This window comes from Anabrus simplex, chromosome 2 (assembly GCF_040414725.1).
Source record: "Anabrus simplex isolate iqAnaSimp1 chromosome 2, ASM4041472v1, whole genome shotgun sequence".
NCBI classification, from domain to species: Eukaryota; Metazoa; Arthropoda; class Insecta; order Orthoptera; family Tettigoniidae; genus Anabrus; species Anabrus simplex.
The window spans coordinates 845,500,293-845,522,956 of record NC_090266.1 but is presented as its reverse complement, the minus strand read 5'-3'; the positions used below and the strand labels follow the sequence as shown (position 1 = coordinate 845,522,956).

The 22,664-nt window shown below is 37.5% G+C and overlaps 1 protein-coding gene across 3 annotated transcripts in view; it reads left to right on the top strand.

Annotated features, from left to right (window-relative positions):
- Nucleotides 1–22,664, top strand: part of LOC136864504 (lysosomal alpha-glucosidase) — a 350,034-nt gene that overhangs the window by 101,285 nt on the left and 226,085 nt on the right. For all 3 annotated transcript variants that reach the window (XM_068226300.1, XM_067141562.2, XM_068226301.1), the window contains one exon: nt 4,550–4,718. In XM_068226300.1, the coding sequence (XP_068082401.1) occupies nt 4,550–4,718 (169 nt within the window). The remainder of the gene's footprint in view (nt 1–4,549; nt 4,719–22,664) is intronic.

Below are 22,664 nucleotides of genomic sequence, written 5' to 3'. Positions count from 1 at the left end.
CCAAATGTAATGAAGTAAACCGTCAATAATATGGTATTGTAAACTCCTATGGGGATAATGATAATAATAATTGAAATTGATTTGGAGCAGAAGCTCATTCACTTTTTCAGATGTCATTGCCTTAACAGAATATAACATTGCAGGCTACCTAAATGATTTTTGTATGAATGTATCACCATTTTTATTTTAGGATTGTTTAAACAAAACAGAATAAGCATTATTCAGAATGTTGAAATTAGCTGCAGTAAAAGTTTTGTGTTCCTTTTCTTTCTTTTTCTTTCTTTGTTTGTTTGTTTGTTTGTTTGTTTGTTTGTTTGTTTCTTTCTTTCTTTCTTTCTTTCTTTCTTTCTTTCTTTCTTAAATTAGAGTTCTTGAGGTTAGGAGATGCGAAGTATGTAATGGATATTTGTCTTATTTTGATGATCAATGGATTTTTGAAGAGACTTGTTAATTTGCTTGAGGCCATATTTATGTAAAATATTGTCCTTCTTTACCATGTGGTGCACGAGATCTGTTTGAACACTGTTGTAAAAATGAATTGAGAAATATTTAATCTGCTTATTAATTTTGGTGTAGTGAAAAACAATATAGCCTTAAATTGTCTTGTGCGCACAAGTACAAAACATCTGTAAAGAACAATAAGTAGAAATGAAAGCCAGCCTTAGGATTGGAAACTCAAATGCTTGTAATCTGGACAATTGCAAATCTGTTTTGTAACGACATGTGAACTGTACATTTCTTCTCCTCCCTCGTCTTTTTCCCAAATCAGTATTGTGTTCATTCTTGTACCATAGTGAGCTGGTTTTAATGCCCTTTATGATATCATCCATCAAAATGATCAATATTAAAGGCGACATTTTATTTCATAACTTACAGATAACTAAAAATAAGTTGTAGAGTATAGCTTCCAGCATTGACGTAGAGTAAGAAATGAATAAGAAATAAATTATTATACTGTTCGATCAACTTCATCATTTTCACTGTACCATAAATTACATAGTTTAATGATGATAAAATTATTCTGTTCTTTCAACTCATGATTGAAAAACAGTTGATCAATATGTTTAAATTTAGAAAGTTCAAAACTGTTATGAGTTTTGAGAGCATTTTCCTACCAAACCAAACCTCATGGCACTTAACGCCCTTGAAAAGGCTCTGGCCTGCCCAGTGACCGCTGCTCAGCCCGAAGGCCTACAAATTATGAGGTGTCGTGTGGTCAGCATGACGCATCCTCTCGTTCGTTATTCTGGGCTTTTGAGACCGGAGAGCATTTTCCTCCTCTGTTAACTAGGTGTTACAGATAACATATGAATTATTTGCTTTTTTCTGTACACTCTATTTCCCCACTTCTATGATTACATAGTGTTTGTTCAATAGACCTAATTTTTCTTGTTACCCCCTAACAAGGGAAGAACTTAACAACACAGTATATCTGTTGTTGTTGTTCTTGTTTGAATTATCAGTCCAAAGACTGGTTTGATGCAGCACTCCATGCCACCCTATCCTGTGCTAACCTTTTTCATTTCTACGTAACTATTGCATCCTGCATCTGCTCTAATCTGCTTGTCATGTTCATATTTTGGTCTGCCCCTACCGTTCTTACCACCTACACTTCCTTCAAAAACCAACTGAGCAAGTCCTGGGTGTCTTAAGATGTGTCCTATCATTCTGTCTCTTCTTCTCGTCAAATTTAGCCAAATCGATCTCCTCTCACCAATTCGATTCAGTATCTCTTCATTCGTGATTCGATCTATCCATCTCACCTTCAGCATTCTTCTATAACACCACATTTCAAAAGCTTCTATTCTCTTTCTTTCTGAGCTAGTTATCCATGTTTCACATCCATACAATGCCACGCTCCACACAAAAGTCTTCAAAAACATCTTTCTAATTCCTATATCAATGTTTGAAGTGAGCAAATTTCTTTTCTTAAGAAAGTTCTTCCTTGCTTGTGCTAGTCTGCATCTTATGTCCTCCTTACTTCTGCCATCGTTAGTTATTTTACTACCCAAGTAACAATATTCATCCACTTTTTTAAAGATTTCATTTCCTAATCTAATATTTCCTGCATAACCTGCCTTCGTTCGACTGCACTCCATTACTTTTGTTTTCGACTTATTTATTTTCATCTTGTACTCCTTACCCAAGACTTCGTCCATACCATTCAGCAGCTTCTCGAGATCCTCTGCAGTCTCAAATAAAATAACAATATCATCGCCAAATCTCAAGGTTTTGATTTCCTCTCCTTGGATTGTGATTCCCTTTCCAAATTCCTCTTTGATTTCTTTTACTGCCTGTTCTATGTAAACATTGAAAAGGAGGGGGGACAAACTGCAGCCTTGCCTCACTCCTTTCTGGATTGCTGCTTCTTTTTCAAAGCCCTCGATTCTTATCACTGCAGACTGATTTTTATACAGATTGTAGATAATTCTTCGTTCTCGGTGTCTGATCTCAATCTCCTTCATAATCTTAAATCGTTTGGTCCAGTCAACATTATCGAATGCCTTTTCTAGATCTATGAATGCCATGTACGTGGGCTTGTCCTTCTTGATTCGATCCTCTAAGATCAGACGTAAAGTCAGGATTGCTTCACGTGTTCCTACATTTCTTCTGAAGCCAAATTGATCTTCTCCCAACTCAGCTTCAACTTGTTTTTCCATCCTTCTGTAAATAATACATGTTAAAATTTTGCAGGCATGAGATACTAAACTAATGGTGCAGTAGTTTTCACACCTGTCAGCACTGGCTTTTTTGGGAATAGGTATAACAACATTCTGCTGAAAATCGGATGGGACTTCTCCTGTCTCGTACATCTTACTCACTAAATGGAATAACCTTGCCATGCTGGTTTCTCCTAAGGCAGTCAGTAATTCAGAGGGAATGTCATCAATTCCAGGTGCCTTGTTCCTATTTAGGTCACTCACTGCTCTGTCAAACTCTGACCTCAAAATTGGGTCTCCCATTTCATCAGCATCAACAGCCTCTTCTTGTTCCAGAACCAAATTATCTACATCTTTACCTTGATACAACTGTTGGATATGTTCCTGCCACCTTTCTGCTTTGTCTTCTTTTCCTAGAAGTGGCTTTCCATCTGAGCTCTTAAGATTCATACACCTAGATTTCCTCTCTCCAAAGGTTTCCTTGATTTTCCTGTATGCAGCATCTACCTTTCCTAGAACCATACAACTTTCGACATCCTTGCACTTCTCCTTCAGTCATTCTTCTTTGGCTACCTTGCACTTTCTATCTACTTCATTCTTTAAACACCTGTATTCTTTTCTGCCCTCTTCATTTCTAGCATTCTTGTATTTTCGTCGTTCATCAATCAGGTCTAGTATCTCCTGAGTTATCCACTTATTCTTAGTTGATATTTTCTTCCTTCCTAACATTTCTTCAGCAGCCCTACTGACTTTATTTTTCATGACTATTCACTCTTCCTCTATTGTGTTTCCTTCAGCCTTTTCATTTAGCCCTTGTGCAACATGTTCCTTGAAACAATCCCTCACACTCTTTTCTTTCAACTTGTCTAGATCCCATCTTTTTGCATTCTTTCCTTTCTTCAATTTCTTCAACTTAAGATGGCATTTCATGACCCACAAATATATCTACTAATATATAATGTGAGCAGTGTATACTGTAAAAATTAGTAACAGCATCACCAAGAACTTTGATATGTTATGTAGAATTACATCTCTGATTAAATTCTCATAATCAATCAACCAATCAATCAGTCAGTCAGTCAGTCAGTCAACCAATCAATCTCTGCTGATCTGGATTTAGGGCAGCCGGCTAGGTGGCAGATTCCCTATCTGTTGTTTACCTATCATTTTCTTAAATAATTTCAAAGAATTTGGAAATGTATTGAATATTTCCTGTGTTAAATTATCCCAGTCCCTAACTCCTCTCCCTGTAAACAAATATTTAGCCTAATTTGTCGTCTTAAATTCCAAGTTTATCTTCATATTGTGACCATTCCTACTTTTAAAAACAGCACTCCAATTTATTTGTAAGTTCATAGTTATTCTGTAGAGGACTACAGGAGAACATCCTGAAATGCTCCTGCACAGGTACTTTGAAATGTTCTCAGTGAAATTCTGTTTGTAGTACTGGCTGTTCTTCTGGAAAAACAAAATAGTACTTGTGAGCAGCTACCGGATATACTAGGAAATCCAACAATGATAGATCATGTTCATGTGCTGCCCAGTAGGTATAACAAATTAGTCAATCATTCACCACTGATCTGCATTTAGAGCAGTTGACCACATAGCATTTTCCCTATCAGTTTTTTATCTAGTCTTTTCTCGTATAATTTCAAAGAAGTTGGAAATTTATCAAACATCTCCCAGTGCATTCTTATTGTTGAAATATCTCTCTTTGACAACTTGTTTAATCCTGTTTGGTTATTGGAAAGTTGAAGGCATTGAAGGTTCTTGTGAATTAGTGCAGTATAATTTGTATTTTTTGCAAAGAATGAATCTACATTAAAGAAAAAACCATGTGAAATGCTCTTTTTAACTAAAGAGCTTAATTCTATTTTTCTACTGTGCAGAGATAATATTGCAGCCAGCACCAGCCATTACATTCCGTTCAATCGGGGGCATATTGAACTTTTATTTCTTTCTGGGTCCAACACCAGCAGATGTAATTCATCAGTATACTGATTTAATTGGAAGACCATATATGCCTCCATACTGGGGACTAGGTTTTCATTTGTGCAGGTAGGTTTGATTGTTGTTTTGTTGAGTGCATGAAGTAAACATATTTATGCTGGATTGAGTAATTCTATTGGAAGAAGGCTAGCTTGCTGAGCCCAAAATGGTGGGTTTGATCCTCACTTAATCCTGTGGTATTTCATAGTGCTCGGATACCCCAGCTAGGTGTTGGTAGATTTAGTGACAAAACTTCCAGCACCTTGATGTCTCCAAAAATTGTTAAATGATTTGGTGGAATACAAAACCAATAAGATTAACTTAAATTAAAAATACTGTAATGGGCCAAATATAGGACAAGGTTTTTTTGGCATTTAAATGTCTTTATAAAATCTGCAGCGATCTTACACACGCATCCTAATACTTCAAATTTTGTATCATTCTCCAGCTGTACTGGCTTGTGGAATGAGTGCTACCACATGCTTCAAAGCTGAGCTCAAGGTCATGAATAAACCAACATTTCTTAAGTTTTGATGATTTTCTTTTTCAGTTTGTGGCTTATGGTTAGTGACTGGCAGAACTAAATTCAGTGCATTCAAGAACTTTTCAGAACCGATGCTTTGCATTCAGAACTGTGTTCTCGAGTACAAAGTAACCTTTAAAACTAGAGTACGCATATACCATTAACCAAATGACAAGAGAAGATAAAAAATAGAAGGGGTTTTGGCATTGCCTTGAGTGCTTTTGTATCAGATGTGCTTTATTTTAATATATTAAAGAACTGAGAAGCTACTCATGATTGATTGTTGCTTTGCGTGGCATCATTGTGATCAGGGGGTCTCTTAGCTTCTGCCAGCTGAACTCGGACTGACTGCTTCAGACCCGCAATTGCTGAGCGTGCTGGTGTACCCTACAATACCACACATGACAAATACTGGAGCTGCTCTTGGTTGGATCTCCTATTTTGCTGTTCATGAAAACTCCTGCTAGGGTTCCCTGTGTTTTAAATTGATATCATTTATCTCACTTTATAATAAGTGTCTTAGAGAAGTCCAGCCCTCTGCTGGAGTGATTGCTATAATCCTCTCAGTTTTGGTTGGTTCTGGTCACTATTCCAGCCATGGCAGATTTGTGGAAAGGAGAATATCTTCATTATTTCAGTTAAATAAAGGAGAGAGGAGAAATTATGATACAAACTTCAAATTGCAAGTTTTATGGGAGGCAAAGCATACTTGGTAATGTACAGGCTGCAGAAAAATTCTGTGTTTCTGAGTGTAACGGAAAGACAAAGAAAAGATGAAGAATGCCGGCACATCAGGAAAAGCATTCACCAGACCAACAAAATTAATGGACTTGTTTCTGAATTTGTGAAGGAGAAATGAAACTAGAGATATCTTATGTTGTGAAGTTATTAGAATTAAGACTCTGGAGGTGGCACATGAGTTAAAAGTTTTAATAAGTGGATTTAAGTCGAGGCTGGGGTGGTGTAAGCAAATGATGCAGTGTTCCAGGCTGTGTTCAAGATGTCACACTACTATTGCACAACCCCTATCAGTAGATTATACTGACAAATTGATTACCTCTCAGTGTTACATAATAAAACTGAACAAAGTCTGCAGTTGTATCCTTCATCGGATGGGAAATGCGAATCAAACTCCAGTACTTAGTGACATGTCAACAATAATTGATACTGTGGGGAAGAAGGGCACAAAACAGTGACGACTAAATCCTCTGGTAATGAAAAATCGCATAATACCGTTATGTTATCGGTTATTGCAGATGGTAGGAAACATCCACCATATTGCAATGTGTTCGAGGGATAGATAAATAAGCACAATAATAACTGGTAGCATTTACTTCTAAGATTTAGTAACTAACTACTAGCAACTGCTTACATACAACTACACAGCCACATGAGGACTACCACTTAAACGGTACCATACATATAATTACTCTTGCTTGTGCTCTCTCTACTCTCACTGTTCGGTCACACTAATATCTCACTAGGACACTTGTAGGCTAACCCCCCCCCCCACACACACACACATTCTCTCTCTCTCTCTCTCTTGCAATCAGTCCACAGTTATTCTCAATGTGACTATATTCTCAGTGTTACTATACAGTGACACAGTTCACAGCCTGTGCACAACAGTCTCACAGTCCCGTTTGATATACACTGTCCCGTGCCGATACTCAGTAATCTCTCCCACTGCACTCCAGACACAACGTCCACTACATAGCAGCTGGCCTGAGAGATTCGACTCCATGGTAACATACAGGCAGAACAAACACTTAGTTCCACAGACAGAACAATCCACAGACTACCTCCTCAAACTCAGGCAGTCACACTCAGACAGACTGCACTCGCTGACCGACAGAACTCAACTGAACCATTCGGGGAAGTCTCACATTCCTTATATAACCGGGCTGGCCCTTTGAGATACTTCGAATGGTAGAAACCCGTGGAAACCTCTGTAGATGGAAGGCTCTAGTCCCCTGTCACGTTGTCCAGTGGGGCCCACGCTGGGATCACATAGCCGCATTGGTATTGGTAGAAGAGGCTGATCAGTGCATGCTGAACTTAACTCTGACTGGTTGCAGCGGAAGCGAGTGGTCTGGCCTTACATGGCCAGACTGGATCACACTCCCTCCGGTCTTGCAGTACAAAATGGTGAATGTATCATAATATGTTATTTTGAAAAGAAAGGAGCTACCAAAGGAACAGTTACAACTGGGAGTTATTTTTAGAGTGCAAGAAAATGGCTAGATGATGGAAAAAGTGATGGGAGATTGACATAAAGTTGTTTGGGGTCATCGACAAGGTGCTTTATAATGGCAGAGGGGTTTGCTAATTCTTGATGCATTTTTTGGACACACTATTGAAAACATAAAGAAGCTTTTTTTTTTTTTTTTTTTTTTTTTTTTTTTTTTTTTTTTTTTTTTTTTTTTTTACAATTTGTTTTACGTCGCACCGACACAGATAGGTCTTTTGGCGACAACAGGGTTGGAAAGTAGGTGTGGGAAGGAAGCGACCGTGGTCTTAATTAACGTACAGCCCCAGCATTCGCCTGGTGCAAAATTGGGAAACCACAGAAAACCATCTTCAGCGCTGCCGACAGTGGGGCTCGAACCCACTGTCTCCCAGATGCAAGCTCACAGCTGCATGCCCCTAACCGCACAGCCAACTCGCCCAGTAAGTAAGGAAGCAGGTTACAGAAATGAATGCAGACCTTGTTGTAATCTGTGGGAGAATGCTTATGCAGGTTCAAGTTCTTGAAGTTTCTGTCAATGAACCATTTAAGTATCATCTTTGATTGCTATATGGGGATCCAACTGCAAAGCTGAAGAACCAAAGCATTCATTTTTTGGCCAAATAGGTAACTACAGCCTGGGGGGAAATCCAATTGTGAAATTGTCATAAATGCATTCAAGAAGTGAAGATGGATGAGAGCAAAGAAAGCATAATGTGAGAAGACTCCAGCACCAGTAGCAAAAACAAAGTGTACCCCTTAATGTCCGCCTCTGTAGCGTAACGGTTAGTGTTATTATCTGCCATCCTCAGGGGTCCGGGTTCGATTCCTGGTACTGCCAGAAATTTAAGAACGGCAGGAGGTTTGGTTTGTGGTTGAAATTTTACATGCAGCTCACCTCCATTGGGGGTTTGCCTGAAAAGAGCTGCACCACCTCAGGATGAGGACACGAGCTTACTTTACTTTTTGTACCCCTTAATTATTTTATTAAAAATAACATTTTGTTTCTTAATTATCTGAACTGTAGGGCTTACTAAGTTTTTTTTTTTTTTTTTTTTTTTTTTTTTTTTTTTGCTAGGGGCTTTACGTCGCACCGACTCAGATAGGTCTTATGGCGACGATGGGATAGGAAAGGCCTAGGAGTTGGAAGGAAGCGGCCGTGGCCTTAATTAAGGTACAGCCCCAGCATTTGCCTGGTGTGAAAATGGGAAACCACGGAAAACCATCTTCAGGGCTGCCGATAGTGGGATTCGAACCTACTATCTCCCGGATGCAAGCTCACAGCCGCGCGCCTCTACGCGCACGGCCAACTCGCCCGGTCTAAGTTATTTTGGGTATAAGAAAGCTTGAGTATGTTGTTATTACATATTTTTTTTTTTTTTGCAAGTACCTTCCAAACATTCAAGGTCGTCTTATATTTGGGCCAATATGGCACATATTTTTCTTTGATTCCTTTACAGGGTGGTTTTTTTTTTGTTTGTTATATCAGGTGCAATATCTAAAATATTTTTCAGTTTCTAGATTCTGTTCCTAATTTATACTATGAGTCTTGATATGTAATAGTTTGTTTGCCTAAGCTCATTTTTATAAATATGTTTGCAGCTCAGATAACTTGGTATTCTGCGGATACTTGAGCCACTCTTTTAAAGGTGTATAATGGTGTGGGCCAGTGAACTAGATGTTAGGCCCCTTTAAACAACAAAACAACAAGCATCATCATCATCATCATCTATAATGATGCAAGGATGTCCTTATCAAATTGGTTTGAGGCATGCAAAGTAATTGAAGTTAGCATGTATTGTAGTTTTGCATTTCACAAAAATTTGCATAAAATTCAAATTTTGCATAACACATTAGTAAAATGTTTCAAACTGTAGTAAATAAAGTTTATTTCTTATTTTTGCAATATGAAAAATAATCACTTAAACACATTAAAGGAATAAGTGCTGTTTTATTACAACCATCATATTTTCATCTTCTCTTTCAATCCCTTCTTTTCTGTATCTTTCTGTGTATTTGCATTCAGTACATTTCTTTCACCTTCATTGCTTAAATCTATGCTCTCTTAGTTTACATTCAAAACTTTACTCAAACTTCCTATTTGGAAACTATCTTACTCCTGCCTGCAATCATTTACCATAAATACATCATCATTTGAGTTATTCTGTTGACAGCCCTTTAAAATTGACACTTGCTATTTTCTATTTACGAAGGACGATTTCTCTTGGTAACTTTATACTCTCTCGGTAATCGTGTATGTCTGTGTAAATCAAGTAATATTGTATAAATGAATCTACATATTTTATGGAGGTATAAGTGATTCAGTTATGCTTTGACTGATGACTGATATACACTGCCATGCAGAAAAATGTGGCCCATATAGAAATGTTGATTTAAGGTGGAAATGAAATGACTAATGAAGCTGTCCTCTCCAGCGTCAATTTCCTTACCCCTCTTGCATACTTCTAGCAACATCATTCACAAGTTACTTACTTCCCCCTCATGGTTGAGTCTCTATTCTCCGGACCACCTTTTGAGCAGACTAAAGCAGAAGTGAGTGTATAGACCAGGGGATGGCGCGGGCGACAGGGGCAGCGCCTTCGGTGTTGTCACACGGTAGGTGAGGGGGCAAGGGGGGTGCGCTACTCAAGGCGAGTTTCGGCAATCGTGCAGTCAATGCGGAGCTGCCGTACTTACTCACTCAGTAAGAACACGTGGGTGCAGTTTCAGTCACAGTCTATTTAAAAAAGCAGTGAGAGAATTTTATCAGTGTGCTTCGCTTTTACAAAAACAGTGTATGTGCGTATTGTGTGCTAATTCATAATTCTTGTAGTCTTTTGTACGTTTGTAGGTTTCTTCTTACTCGTTATTGGATATTATTGTGCAATGGATCCTAACAAAAATTCACCAGACTGTTATCAGTTGAAGAAGAAACGCAAGATTTTTACTTCCGGCGAGAGAAATATGATTCTGTCTGTTTATAAGCATTTCCGAGCGAATAGTATTGACGGCGGGATTAGTTTACCTCGTGTGCTGACCCCGGTTCTGATTCCGACTTGGGTGTGCAGCCACTCGATAGTGACACAGATTAATTACTGCGGCACAAGCTAAGCTGACGCTGAAACCTCCTGAATAATAATAATAATAATAATAATAATAATAATAATAATAATAATATTATGTAATAACATTTTTATAAAAATATATTTGTAATAACTAATTTATTGCAATTGTACTGGACAAAGTAGAGGTGGGACAGGTTTTCGCCTGGATCCTCAACTTCATATGTCAGTTCCAAGTTAATTCCAGTACGAGTAGGCCCATATATAATCCTCACTTTTCTCCTTTTTTCATAAATCGCCCGTGAGTAGCAGCTCATTTCAATAAGAAATCAGGTCATATATTTAGATAATAATAGTCTATAATAAATAATAAAATATTATATATACTGTATATTAATAATAATAATAATAATAATAATAATAATAATAATAATAATAATAATATTTTTATAGTCCGCCTCTGTGGTGTAGTGGTTAGCGTGATTAGCTGCCACCCCCGGAGGTCCGGGTTCGATTACCGGCTCTGTCACGAAATTTGAAAAATGGTACAAGGGCTGGAACGGGGTCCACTCAACCTCGGAAGGTCAACTGAGTAGAGTTGGGTTCGATTCCCACCTCAGCCATCCTCGAAGTGGTTTTCCGTGGTTTCCCACTTCTCCTCCAGGCAAATGCCGGGATAGTACCTCACTTAAGGCCACGGCAGCTTCCTTCCCTCTTCCTTGTCTGTCCCATCCAATCTTCCCATCCCTCCACAAGGCCCCTGTTCAGCATAGCAGGAGAGGCCGCCTGGGCGAGGTACTGGTCATTCTCCCCTGTTGTATCCCCCGACTCAAAGTCTGAAACTCCAGAACACTGCCCTTGAGGCGGTAGAGGTGAGATCCCTCGCTGAGTCCAAGGGAAAAGCGAACCCTGGAGGGTAAACAGATTAAGAAGAAAAAGAATATTTTTATAAAAATATATTTGTAATAACTAATTTATTGAAATTGTACTGTGAAATTGTAGTTAGTATATTAAAAGCCTCTGTGGCTCAGGTGGCAGCGCGTCGGCCTCTCAATGCTGGGTTCCGTGGTTCAAATCCCGGTCACTCCATGTGAGATTTGTGCTGGACAAAACGGAGGCGGGACAGGTTTTTCTCCGGGTACTCCGGTTTTCCCTGTCATCTTTCATTCCAGCATCACTCTCCAGTATCATTTAATTTCATCTGTCATTCATTAATCATTGCCCCAGAGGAGTGAAACAGGCTTCGGCAGCTGGCTCAATTCCTGTCTTCGCTGCAAGATGGGGCTTTATTTACTCCATCCCTGACCCGGTCATTGGCTGGAAAGCAGATTGTAGGTTTTCACATTAAAATGTAATTCAGTAAATTAATTGTTTAAAGATGTAAGCCGTTAAAAAACTGTATGGGATTCTAACACGCATACGTTAATGTATAAATTATTTTTAATTCATTCGATGTTCAATCCGTGAGCTGTGCTGTATTATAGTGGTGGAGTACAACTTTGGATCGCGTGCCGGCTCATTTGGCAACCACGGCGAGTGTGATGAGACAATGACGTCGCTTCCGCTTTAGTCTGCTCAAAAGGTGGTCCGGAGAATAGTAACATTAGATTGGGCGATGCCATCTCTCTGTATTTACTCCAATCATAGCAAATTTCATTAACACATTGAACACTCACATATTTGTACTGGGTTAACTGCTGTATAATGAGCATTGTAGTCTTTTTTTTTGAGGCTTTATAACTTTGAAACTTTCTGAGCCAAATGAATTTTGTTTTTTACGTATCCAAAAGTATAATTATATGTCTCAGCACTGAAATAAAATAATAATTTTGTTTGGCTAATTCTAGCTGGGTGCAGCCCTTGTAAGGCAGAGCCTCCGATGAGGGTGGGCGGCATCTGCCATGTGTAGGTAACTGCGTGTTATTGTGGTGGAGGATAGTGTTATGTGTGGTGCATGAGTTGCAGGGATGTTGGGGACAGCACAAACGCCCAGTCCCCGAGCCAAGGGAATTGATCATTTAAGGTTAAAATCTCCGACCCAGCCGGGAATTGAACCCGGGACCCCTGTGACCAAAGGCCAGCACGCTAACCATTTAGCCATGGAGCTGGATAGCACTGAAATAATTTAGTTCTTTCACTTACGATATTGAAATATGAAAGGGGGGCAATATTTTATCATGTTTTTCAGTTTTTATTTTTCATTTCAAATCAATTTTTTTCATATTTATGTTAGTATTAATATGCTATCTAAAAGGAAAAAAATGTGATTGGTAAAGGTAATACTTTTACTACAGTCCCAATTAAGAAAATTTTGACTGAGAAAGTTCAAAACATTGGGAAAACAGAGAGGCGTATTACAGCTTTCTCAATACCATTGTGTCTGTTTCCTCGATTGTCTTCCAGTCTCTTTTGGTGACTTTTCTGAGCAGACTTTGTACACTCTTGTAGGCTTTGCCTTATGTTCTGTTTATCAGTGTTTCTATTGTGCTATCACTTACAGAATCAAGACACCATGATGCCACTGTAGAAACGAGCGGGAAAACAATGTGCGTGGAACACATACTCCAAACAACTGCTCGTATTCTATCTGGCAAGGGTCAGCGCAATGCTGTCATTCATGTTTACCAGAAGAGACACAGACGTATCTCCAGCATTGTGATGATTTATTAGTTAACCCCTTGACTGGACGAATAGACTCCTTCACCAAAAAGCCAGTGGGTAATTACCTTATTCAGCGCAACTGGGAGTTGTGCTGTTGTGCACATTGGCTTGCAGCAGATGTAACAAACTGACAGAGGATGTAATTTTAATTATTATTTTATTTGATTGATTTTAATTAATTAATATGAATTAATAATTAAATTATAAGTTTCTTTGCGATGATATAATAATATGAATAATAAAACAGGGTGTATGTATATACAGACAAGACAATATGTACAGAAAACGGCCAGCTTCATGAAAAAAGTAGCATGGGTGCATACAAAGCAGCACATACTGTTGCTGTGAATTACTCAGCTGGCGTGACTCAGAGAATCTACAAAAAAAAAAAAGATCAGTAATGAAGTCCAATGTAAAGGATATTACCTATATAACAGTATTGTTCAAAACGATGTTTATGTCACTCTTAACAGTTTATCAGTTTTTTAACATAATATACGGCAAAATACATTTATAAAATCATAACCGTTAGAAACTGTATTTGCTATTCAATCTGCTAAATGATGGTGGTGGTGGTGGTGGTAGTGATTATTGTTTTAAGAGGACAATCTGCTAAAACGATAACAGAAGAATATCGCATAAACAGAACTATTATAACTGCAGTTTCTATAAATGATTACAGTGTGTAATACTGTCTTAAACAAACAGTGCTGGCACGCACGAGGATACACAGAACACCTAGTGTGAACTCCGCGAGTCCATGTCATATGGACCACATGGCTGCGGTATTGGCATGCACTGCTCACCTGCTGTGGAGTCAGAGATCTAAGAAAGGCCAGGCAGTACTCCAACCTAATATACAGTAAAGAGTTTCAAAACTGTACCAATAGATGACAGAAACAATCAAAAATACTCAGACACCTATAGGCAGCTAATCCAGCGTACAAATGTATTTTGAATTTCAAAAATACTTACCTGCTATTGACACCTTTAAGCATCAAGCCTGAGTGGTGTTCGGGCACCATATATGGCAGTAAATAGGGGAGCCCTGAGCGTCCGTGTTCAGTGTGTTAAAGGAGGCTATATCTTACCCCATCTTCATAACACTTTGAATATACCTTCATTTATTTGTTTATTTTTTTCTTGGGATTTACTTTAAGCTGGTCATAGAGGGAAGCTGTAAGGGTAGGGAAATGTTAGGAAAATATGGAAATAAATATACTGATAATGAAAATAATTATTGAAAAATATGAACCAGAGTACTATTTTAGAGGATTTGAAACCTCTGACTTTTGTAAAACTTTGAAGCAGATTAGTGATGATAGCAGTGAGAATGACAGTGAACAATAGCTAGACATTGATGAAGGTGCCACAGGCTACCAAATTCTAAGCCTGAAGGAGTTTGTTGAAGATGTTCTAAGGGGCGATCGGACAATTGATGATGATAAAGAAGATTATGAAGAAGCAGTTCCATCTGGTTCGAAATTATTGGTGGTTAGAGATCACAAGGACAATATAATTATAAAGAAATTTTAATGTTTTTGCCTACCTAAATCTACTGTAAAATGATATGTATATTAAAAAATTCAACTCCATCAATAATAAAACACAAAAAGACTGAATATTATATTTGAGTATTTAAATGCTTAAAAAAAAAGGTCTGAGGACATTGTAATTGCAGGGATTTTTGGAACGTAATGTAACATTTTCTTCCAATTCTTCATTCAGCTGGTAATGAGTTATTTATATGGTCTGTATCCCTGAAGTGTTATTTAGAAGTCACAAAATCATTAAATATTCTGTTTCCATGTGATTAGAAAACCTTATGCAATATATAAAATGGGTATGCAGATTTGAATTAAGCCTGTTAAATTTCGGTTTGTGCACCTTTTGAAACTTATGTTTCAAAATAAGAACTTAATTTTGCAGGCCAGTGTTATTAATGTAGGGACTGCTTGATGGATGTGGTAAATTTCCCATCAGAAAATAACAATTTTAAGAAACAGTATGTCCACTTTTGGATGCGCGCATGGCCCTTAGATTCGCTTAGCCTGCACAAAAAATGAGTACCAGGTTAATTCCTGGAGGCAATGGTGGTAAGGCATAGAGCTAACCACTCCACCCTATTTAGTGCCAGTGTCATAGATAGTCATGCCTCTGTGGCTCAGGTGGCAGCGCGCCGGCCTCTCACCACTGGATACCGTGGTTCAAATCCCGGTCACTCCATGTGAGATTTGTGCTGGACAAAGCGGACGCAGGACAGGTTTTTCTCCGGGTACTCCGGTTTTCCCTGTCATCTTTCATTCCAGCAACACTCTCCATTAACATTTCGTTTCATCTATCAGTCATTTATCATTGCCCCAGAGGAGTGCGACAGGATTCGGCAGCCGGCACATTTCCTATCCTCTCCGCTTCATTCATTCCATTCCTGACCTGGTCGAATGACTGGAAACAGGCTGTGGATTTTCATTTTCGTCATAGATAGTGGAGGCCTTTACCTACCACTTCTCCAAGGACCATTACGGACTGTATGAAGATGGTCTTTCGTACTTTGCTGGCTTTTGTGTTACTAATACGATAGAATTGACTCAGGTTGGTAATTATGCCATAATTTGTTAAAGGAAATGCATCTCTATGTCAGAATTTGTAAAACTAATTCTAAGCCAAAATCTTTTATAGAAGATTACAATAATTGCAAGTTATAAATCTCATTCCATATTGACGGTTATCACTTTACAATAAAAAGTATTTATAAAATCCTCCTTGTCAATACAGAACAAATCAGGCAGGCTCTATCCTGGCTTAGTTTGGTGGTATTTGAAGGTGCTCAAAATGTGAAAGATTTCCAGGCAGACAAAATTCTGGCACCTAGGCATCTCCAAAAACCATCAAAAAGTAGTTAGTGGGTTGTAAAGACTTTTTTAACAAGTTGCTTTACGTTGCACTGACACAGATAGGCGACAATGTGATAGGAAAGGGCTAGGGGTGGGAAGGAAGTGGCTGTGGCCTTAATTAAGGTACAGTCCCAGCATTTTCCTGGTGTGAAAATGAGGAACCGCAAAAGACTCTCTTCAGGGCTGCTGACATGACATTGGGGTTCAAACCCACCATCTTTCGAATGCAAGGTCACAGCTGTGCGCATCTAATTGCATGACCAGCTTGCTCATTATTATTATTATTATTATTATTATTATTATTATTATTATTATTATTATTATTATTATTGATAACTTTTTGAATGGTATGTGAAATATACCAGCTTGAGAATGGTTGATGAGACCTTAAACAGAGGTATTGTCGTAATTGAAAACGTGAAGAACATCGGGACGAAGTTTTGGTTTGTGATGCTTGCCTTGTGAAATAGAATGGAGTTTATATTTTGCTAATCCGCAGTGGAGGGATCAAAGAAGTTAACAAAACTCAATTTAAGCGAGTGATTCTAACCCCTCAACATGTTCCCTGAAACAACTATTATCAACAGATAACGGCCATCATTGTTGCCATTCACAATGCAGCATGTACTTGACGACCTTTCTTTTCAACTACACCGAAATTAAGCCTAAACATTATGACACCCAATCAAATTTCCTTCCATGCCAGCCAAATTCACTGTTGCTTATTGGAACCATATTCACGAACCCGGGACTTCAACCAGACAGCTTTCAGTATGACTACTCTCTTAATGGAGCCTCATTTCGCAATCTCAAGAAACGTTGGAATATTTTTCCTAGCATTCCAAATAATATGAACTGAGGTCAAACCACTGCTACATATTACTGTGTAGTTGCCTTGTCAGTACTGTGATCATCAACCAACGGCAGAAATTATAGTTATGCACATTGGTGCCAGACATCTTGTATCCTTTCTCCCCAAACTGCTCCTATGTAAATATGTTAATATAAGCTTTGTAATTTCCTAACTTTGCTAATAGAGTAGCATCAATGTTTCATGTCAGACCACCACTGCTGGACACTGTAAAAATGCCCTGCGGTTTTACGCAATGGGCCGACTACTTGTATCTTTTACCTTAGACTGCCCCCATGTAAATATGTTAATATAATCCTTTTTAACTCCATATTATTAATGAACATTGTTTTTCTCATTGATATTTAGTAATTATTTTCCTAACATTCCTAATAGTGTAACGTCAATGTTTCATATGGACCACTGCTGCTGGACACTGTTAAATACCCTGTGGTCTTACGTATAGGTGCCAGTCACTTGTATTTTTCCTAGCATTCCAAATAATATGAACTGAGGTCAAACCACTGCTGCATATTGCTGTGTAGTTGCCTTGTCAATACTGTGATCATCAACCAGTGGCAGAAATTATAGTTATGCACATTGGTGCCAGACATTTTGTATCCTTCCTCCCCAAACTGCTCCCATGTAAACATGTTATTAGAACTTTTCTAATAGAGTAGCGTCAATGTTTCACGTCAAATCACCACTGCTGGACACTGTTAAAATGCCCTGTGGTTTTACGCATTGGTGCCGACTACTTGTATCTTTAATGTGTTTTTCCACCATTCAATACAAAATTTATTTTAATAGATTAAGCTAGTACCGGTTTCGGCTCTTTAACGGCCATCATCAGCTAGTACATGTTTTGTTTTAGCCATTAGACTATACACAAGTTGTTATTGTATTAGGCATCCGGATGTCTAATGGGGGATGGAATAATAGCATATGATTAAAATATCAGTGGTCAGGTTAAAAAGTTATAAATAGAGCATGAGTATGTAAAACACATTAAAAACACACAGGTCACAATATATAACATTTAAAAAGTTTCAACACATTAAAATTGTACGTATAGGTAGACACTTGTTAAAATGTTCAATTTATGTTATATGGATTCCATTCTTCTGTCTTCTGTGCAGATCCTTCTAAGTAATGTTGATTTTAGTTGCGTAGGGTAATCTTCGAGGACATTTTGAAACTAGTGTACGTCTTATTGATGTGGGCCTTTGTCATGATGAAATTTCGTTATGTTATATATCCCAACTTGTGATATACTATGGCAAGTTTCAATACAGTAAACAGCAGGTCTCGAGCATGTATTTAGAAGTAGTCGGTGGTAACACTTCTCTCGTCTATGTTTGTTCTTGTAGTCTGTAAAGATAAAGTGATATAAGTATGCCGATAGTGTGTGCATGAAGGAATGCCTAGTATGTGTATGGAAAGAGTACTTACTATAGTTGTTGTGGAAGTCTTGTGCTGATGTGTTTGAAAGCTTGTTGTGTTCTACTGCGAGTGAGTCTGGGGCTCATATTAGCTGTGGAGGGGAATGTAGGTGGAGGGGAAGAAGGAGTGGCTGTTGGAGAAGTAGGGGCGGGGTCAGGCTTGTGATTCGTTAGTTTGTTAGAGCGTGTGTTTACTATTTTGAGATAATCATTCTTTAATATCGGAATGGCTTTGTCAAAAATAATGCTGGTTTTTTCATTAATATCATTAATGTTATGATTGGGGTTGGCGTATTGGTCTAAAGAAATGTAGAAATCTTCGGTTATGTTGAGCAGGGGGCCCTTGGAGTTTATATTTAGTATTGTCATGTCGTTATTGATGTTTGTGAAACTATGCTTGGATTCTTCTACATGTTGGCCTATTGATGAGAAATGGTTATGTTTTACTGCATTTATATGTTCATTGTAGCGGATGGTGAAGTTTCTGCCTGTACGTCCTATGTAACTTATGTCACAGTTGTTACATTTGATACGGTAGACACCTGATTGGTTGTATTTATTGTTATTATTGACTGTTTTAGTGTTATGTATAATGTTGGTACTATTGTGTGTAGTTTTGAATACTGTTTTTATGTTGTGCTTCTTGAAAATATTAGTTATAGTATATATGTGGGTGTTGTTGAAGGTAAATAGAGCATAGTCTTTTTTGGGTTTGGCTGTTTTTGCTAATTTAGTTTTAGGTTGTGATTTTATTTTGTGAATGATTTTGTTGACCATTTCTTTGCTGTATCCGTTGTGTTTAGCTATGTCGTGGATTAACTTCAATTCATTATTTTGGTCTTCTGTTGTCATCGGGATGTTAAAAGCTCTATAAATCATACTATAATAGGCTGCTCTTTTATGTGTATTGGGATGAATGGAATCATTTTTTATGGTATTTGAGGTGTGTGTGGGTTTCCTGTAGATCTTGTAAGATAAGTGGTTGTCGTGTCTGGTTATTGTTAAGTCTAGGTAATTTAGTGCACGGTTATTTTCGGTTTCTTTGGTGAATTTAATTTGGGGATCTAGAGTGTTAAGCTTATCTAGTATAGTTTGTGCGTCAGTGGATCTATTATCTAAAACTACGAAGACATCGTCAACAAATCTGCACCAAAAATGTATATTCTCTATTTCTTTGATTGACGTGTATTCTAGGTTATCTATGTATATTTCTGCTAATATTCCGGAGGCAGGAGACCCCATAGGTAGGCCTTGTTGCTGATAAATGGTATCGTGAAATCTGAAATAGTTATTGTTTATGGCGAATTCAAGTAAGTTTATGAATTAGTTTATTTCTAAGGTGCTCAAGTTGCTATTGTTTTTTAGGTTAGATTCTATTATTTTGATTGTTTGTTTAACAGGAATGTTAGGGTACATATTTATTATGTCAAATGAAGCAAGGGTATGGTGTTGTTCGATCTTTAGCTCTTTGGTTCTGTTGCAAAAATCTATTGAGTTTAGTATTGTTTTGTTTGCTAAAAATGTATAGTGCTTTTTTAAAAATTTTTGGATGAATTGCGATAATTTGTAGGTTGGACTGGCTCTATAGTTTATAATAGGTCTCATAGGTACGTCTTCTTTATGTATTTTTGGGTAGGCTTTCGCGGTCGGTAATTGAGGGTTCATTGTTATGAGTTTAGCAGATTCAGTTTCGGTGAGAAGAAAATGTGTGTTTTTAAGTAAAATTTTTAAATTCCTTTGTATGTTATTGGTTGGATCTCGGCGTTTAATAGAAAAAGTATTGTCTTGGAAACATTTTTTAGTCTTTGTTATGTATTCATTTTTATCCATAATGACCGTAGTGTTGCCTTTGTCGGCCTTCGTTACTAGTAGATTGTTCTGTTTTATTTTATTTTTAAGTTTGTTTAAGTTCGACCTATTGGTGGTATTCATGTTTGGGTTATTATTGTGGACGCTATTGATGTATTGCGGGATCTTTCTACTGATTTCGTGTCTTGCTTCGTCTCGTATGTCATATGGGATCTTTTGTAAAGCAAGTTCTGTTTCGGTAATGGTAGTTATAATATTCTGGTAGGATGATGCATTACCCCAGTTGTGTTTGGGTCCCCTGTTCAATATATCCGTTTCTACGTCGTTAAAAACGGTTTGCGTAAGATTTTTTATAGGCGGATGGAATTTATGTTGGGAATTCTTGTTAGGAAGAGAGGGATCTTTGTTTTGGATTATGGTTAGTGGCTTTGGTTTACTTTGTTGTTGTTTCAGTGTTTCCAGTTTTTTGTTTAGTGTGTTTTGTTTCTTTATGGCTAAGTCTTCTATTTTTTCTCTGGAAATTCGTTGAAAGTAATTCCAATAGCTGTGTGGGAGTTCATGGGATGCTTTCAGGTGTGTTGAGTAAAGTTCATTATTAAGGTGTTGTTTCTTCCGATATAGGAATTTTATTTCTTCTTTTAACCAAATTTCATTAGTCCTGTTTTGTGTTTTGCGTGTCTGAGCGGTTCGTCTGTGTTTATTATTGTATTTCTGGAGAAATTTCGGTGTTAAGTTGTTTGAAAGGCATTCCTTCAAAAAGGCAATGCTTTTGGTTGTGTTCATTAGTTTAATTTTCAAGTTCTGATATTTAAATGCTTTACGTTTTGCCTGGTTGGCTTCCGTATTATTATTTATAAATTTCATTTTCCGTATTGACAGACTCAAAGTATAGATAAGAAATGTGTTTTTCCACCATTCAATACAAAATTTATTTTAATAGATTAAGCTAGTACCGGTTTCGGCTCTTTAACGGCCATCATCAGCTAGTACATGTTTTGTTTTAGCCATTAGACTATACACAAGTTGTTATTGTATTAGGCATCCGGATGTCTAATGGGGGATGGAATAATAGCATATGATTAAAATATCAGTGGTCAGGTTAAAAAGTTATAAATAGAGCATGAGTATGTAAAACACATTAAAAACACACAGGTCACAATATATAACATTTAAAAAGTTTCAACACATTAAAATTGTACGTATAGGTAGACACTTGTTAAAATGTTCAATTTATGTTATATGGATTCCATTCTTCTGTCTTCTGTGCAGATCCTTCTAAGTAATGTTGATTTTAGTTGCGTAGGGTAATCTTCGAGGACATTTTGAAACTAGTGTACGTCTTATTGATGTGGGCCTTTGTCATGATGAAATTTCGTTATGTTATATATCCCAACTTGTGATATACTATGGCAAGTTTCAATACAGTAAACAGTAGGTCTCGAGCATGTATTTAGAAGTAGTCGGTGGTAACACTTCTCTCGTCTATGTTTGTTCTTGTAGTCTGTAAAGATAAAGTGATATAAGTATGCCGATAGTGTGTGCATGAAGGAATGCCTAGTATGTGTATGGAAAGAGTACTTACTATAGTTGTTGTGGAAGTCTTGTGCTGATGTGTTTGAAAGCTTGTTGTGTTCTACTGCGAGTGAGTCTGGGGCTCATATTAGCTGTGGAGGGGAATGTAGGTGGAGGGGAAGAAGGAGTGGCTGTTGGAGAAGTAGGGGCGGGGTCAGGCTTGTGATTCGTTAGTTTGTTAGAGCGTGTGTTTACTATTTTGAGATAATCATTCTTTAATATCGGAATGGCTTTGTCAAAAATAATGCTGGTTTTTTCATTAATATCATTAATGTTATGATTGGGGTTGGCGTATTGGTCTAAAGAAATGTAGAAATCTTCGGTTATGTTGAGCAGGGGGCCCTTGGAGTTTATATTTAGTATTGTCATGTCGTTATTGATGTTTGTGAAACTATGCTTGGATTCTTCTACATGTTGGCCTATTGATGAGAAATGGTTATGTTTTACTGCATTTATATGTTCATTGTAGCGGATGGTGAAGTTTCTGCCTGTACGTCCTATGTAACTTATGTCACAGTTGTTACATTTGATACGGTAGACACCTGATTGGTTGTATTTATTGTTATTATTGACTGTTTTAGTGTTATGTATAATGTTGGTACTATTGTGTGTAGTTTTGAATACTGTTTTTATGTTGTGCTTCTTGAAAATATTAGTTATAGTATATATGTGGGTGTTGTTGAAGGTAAATAGAGCATAGTCTTTTTTGGGTTTGGCTGTTTTTGCTAATTTAGTTTTAGGTTGTGATTTTATTTTGTGAATGATTTTGTTGACCATTTCTTTGCTGTATCCGTTGTGTTTAGCTATGTCGTGGATTAATTTCAATTCATTATTTTGGTCTTCTGTTGTCATCGGGATGTTAAAAGCTCTATAAATCATACTATAATAGACGTACACTAGTTTCAAAATGTCCTCGAAGATTACCCTACGCAACTAAAATCAACATTACTTAGAAGGATCTGCACAGAAGACAGA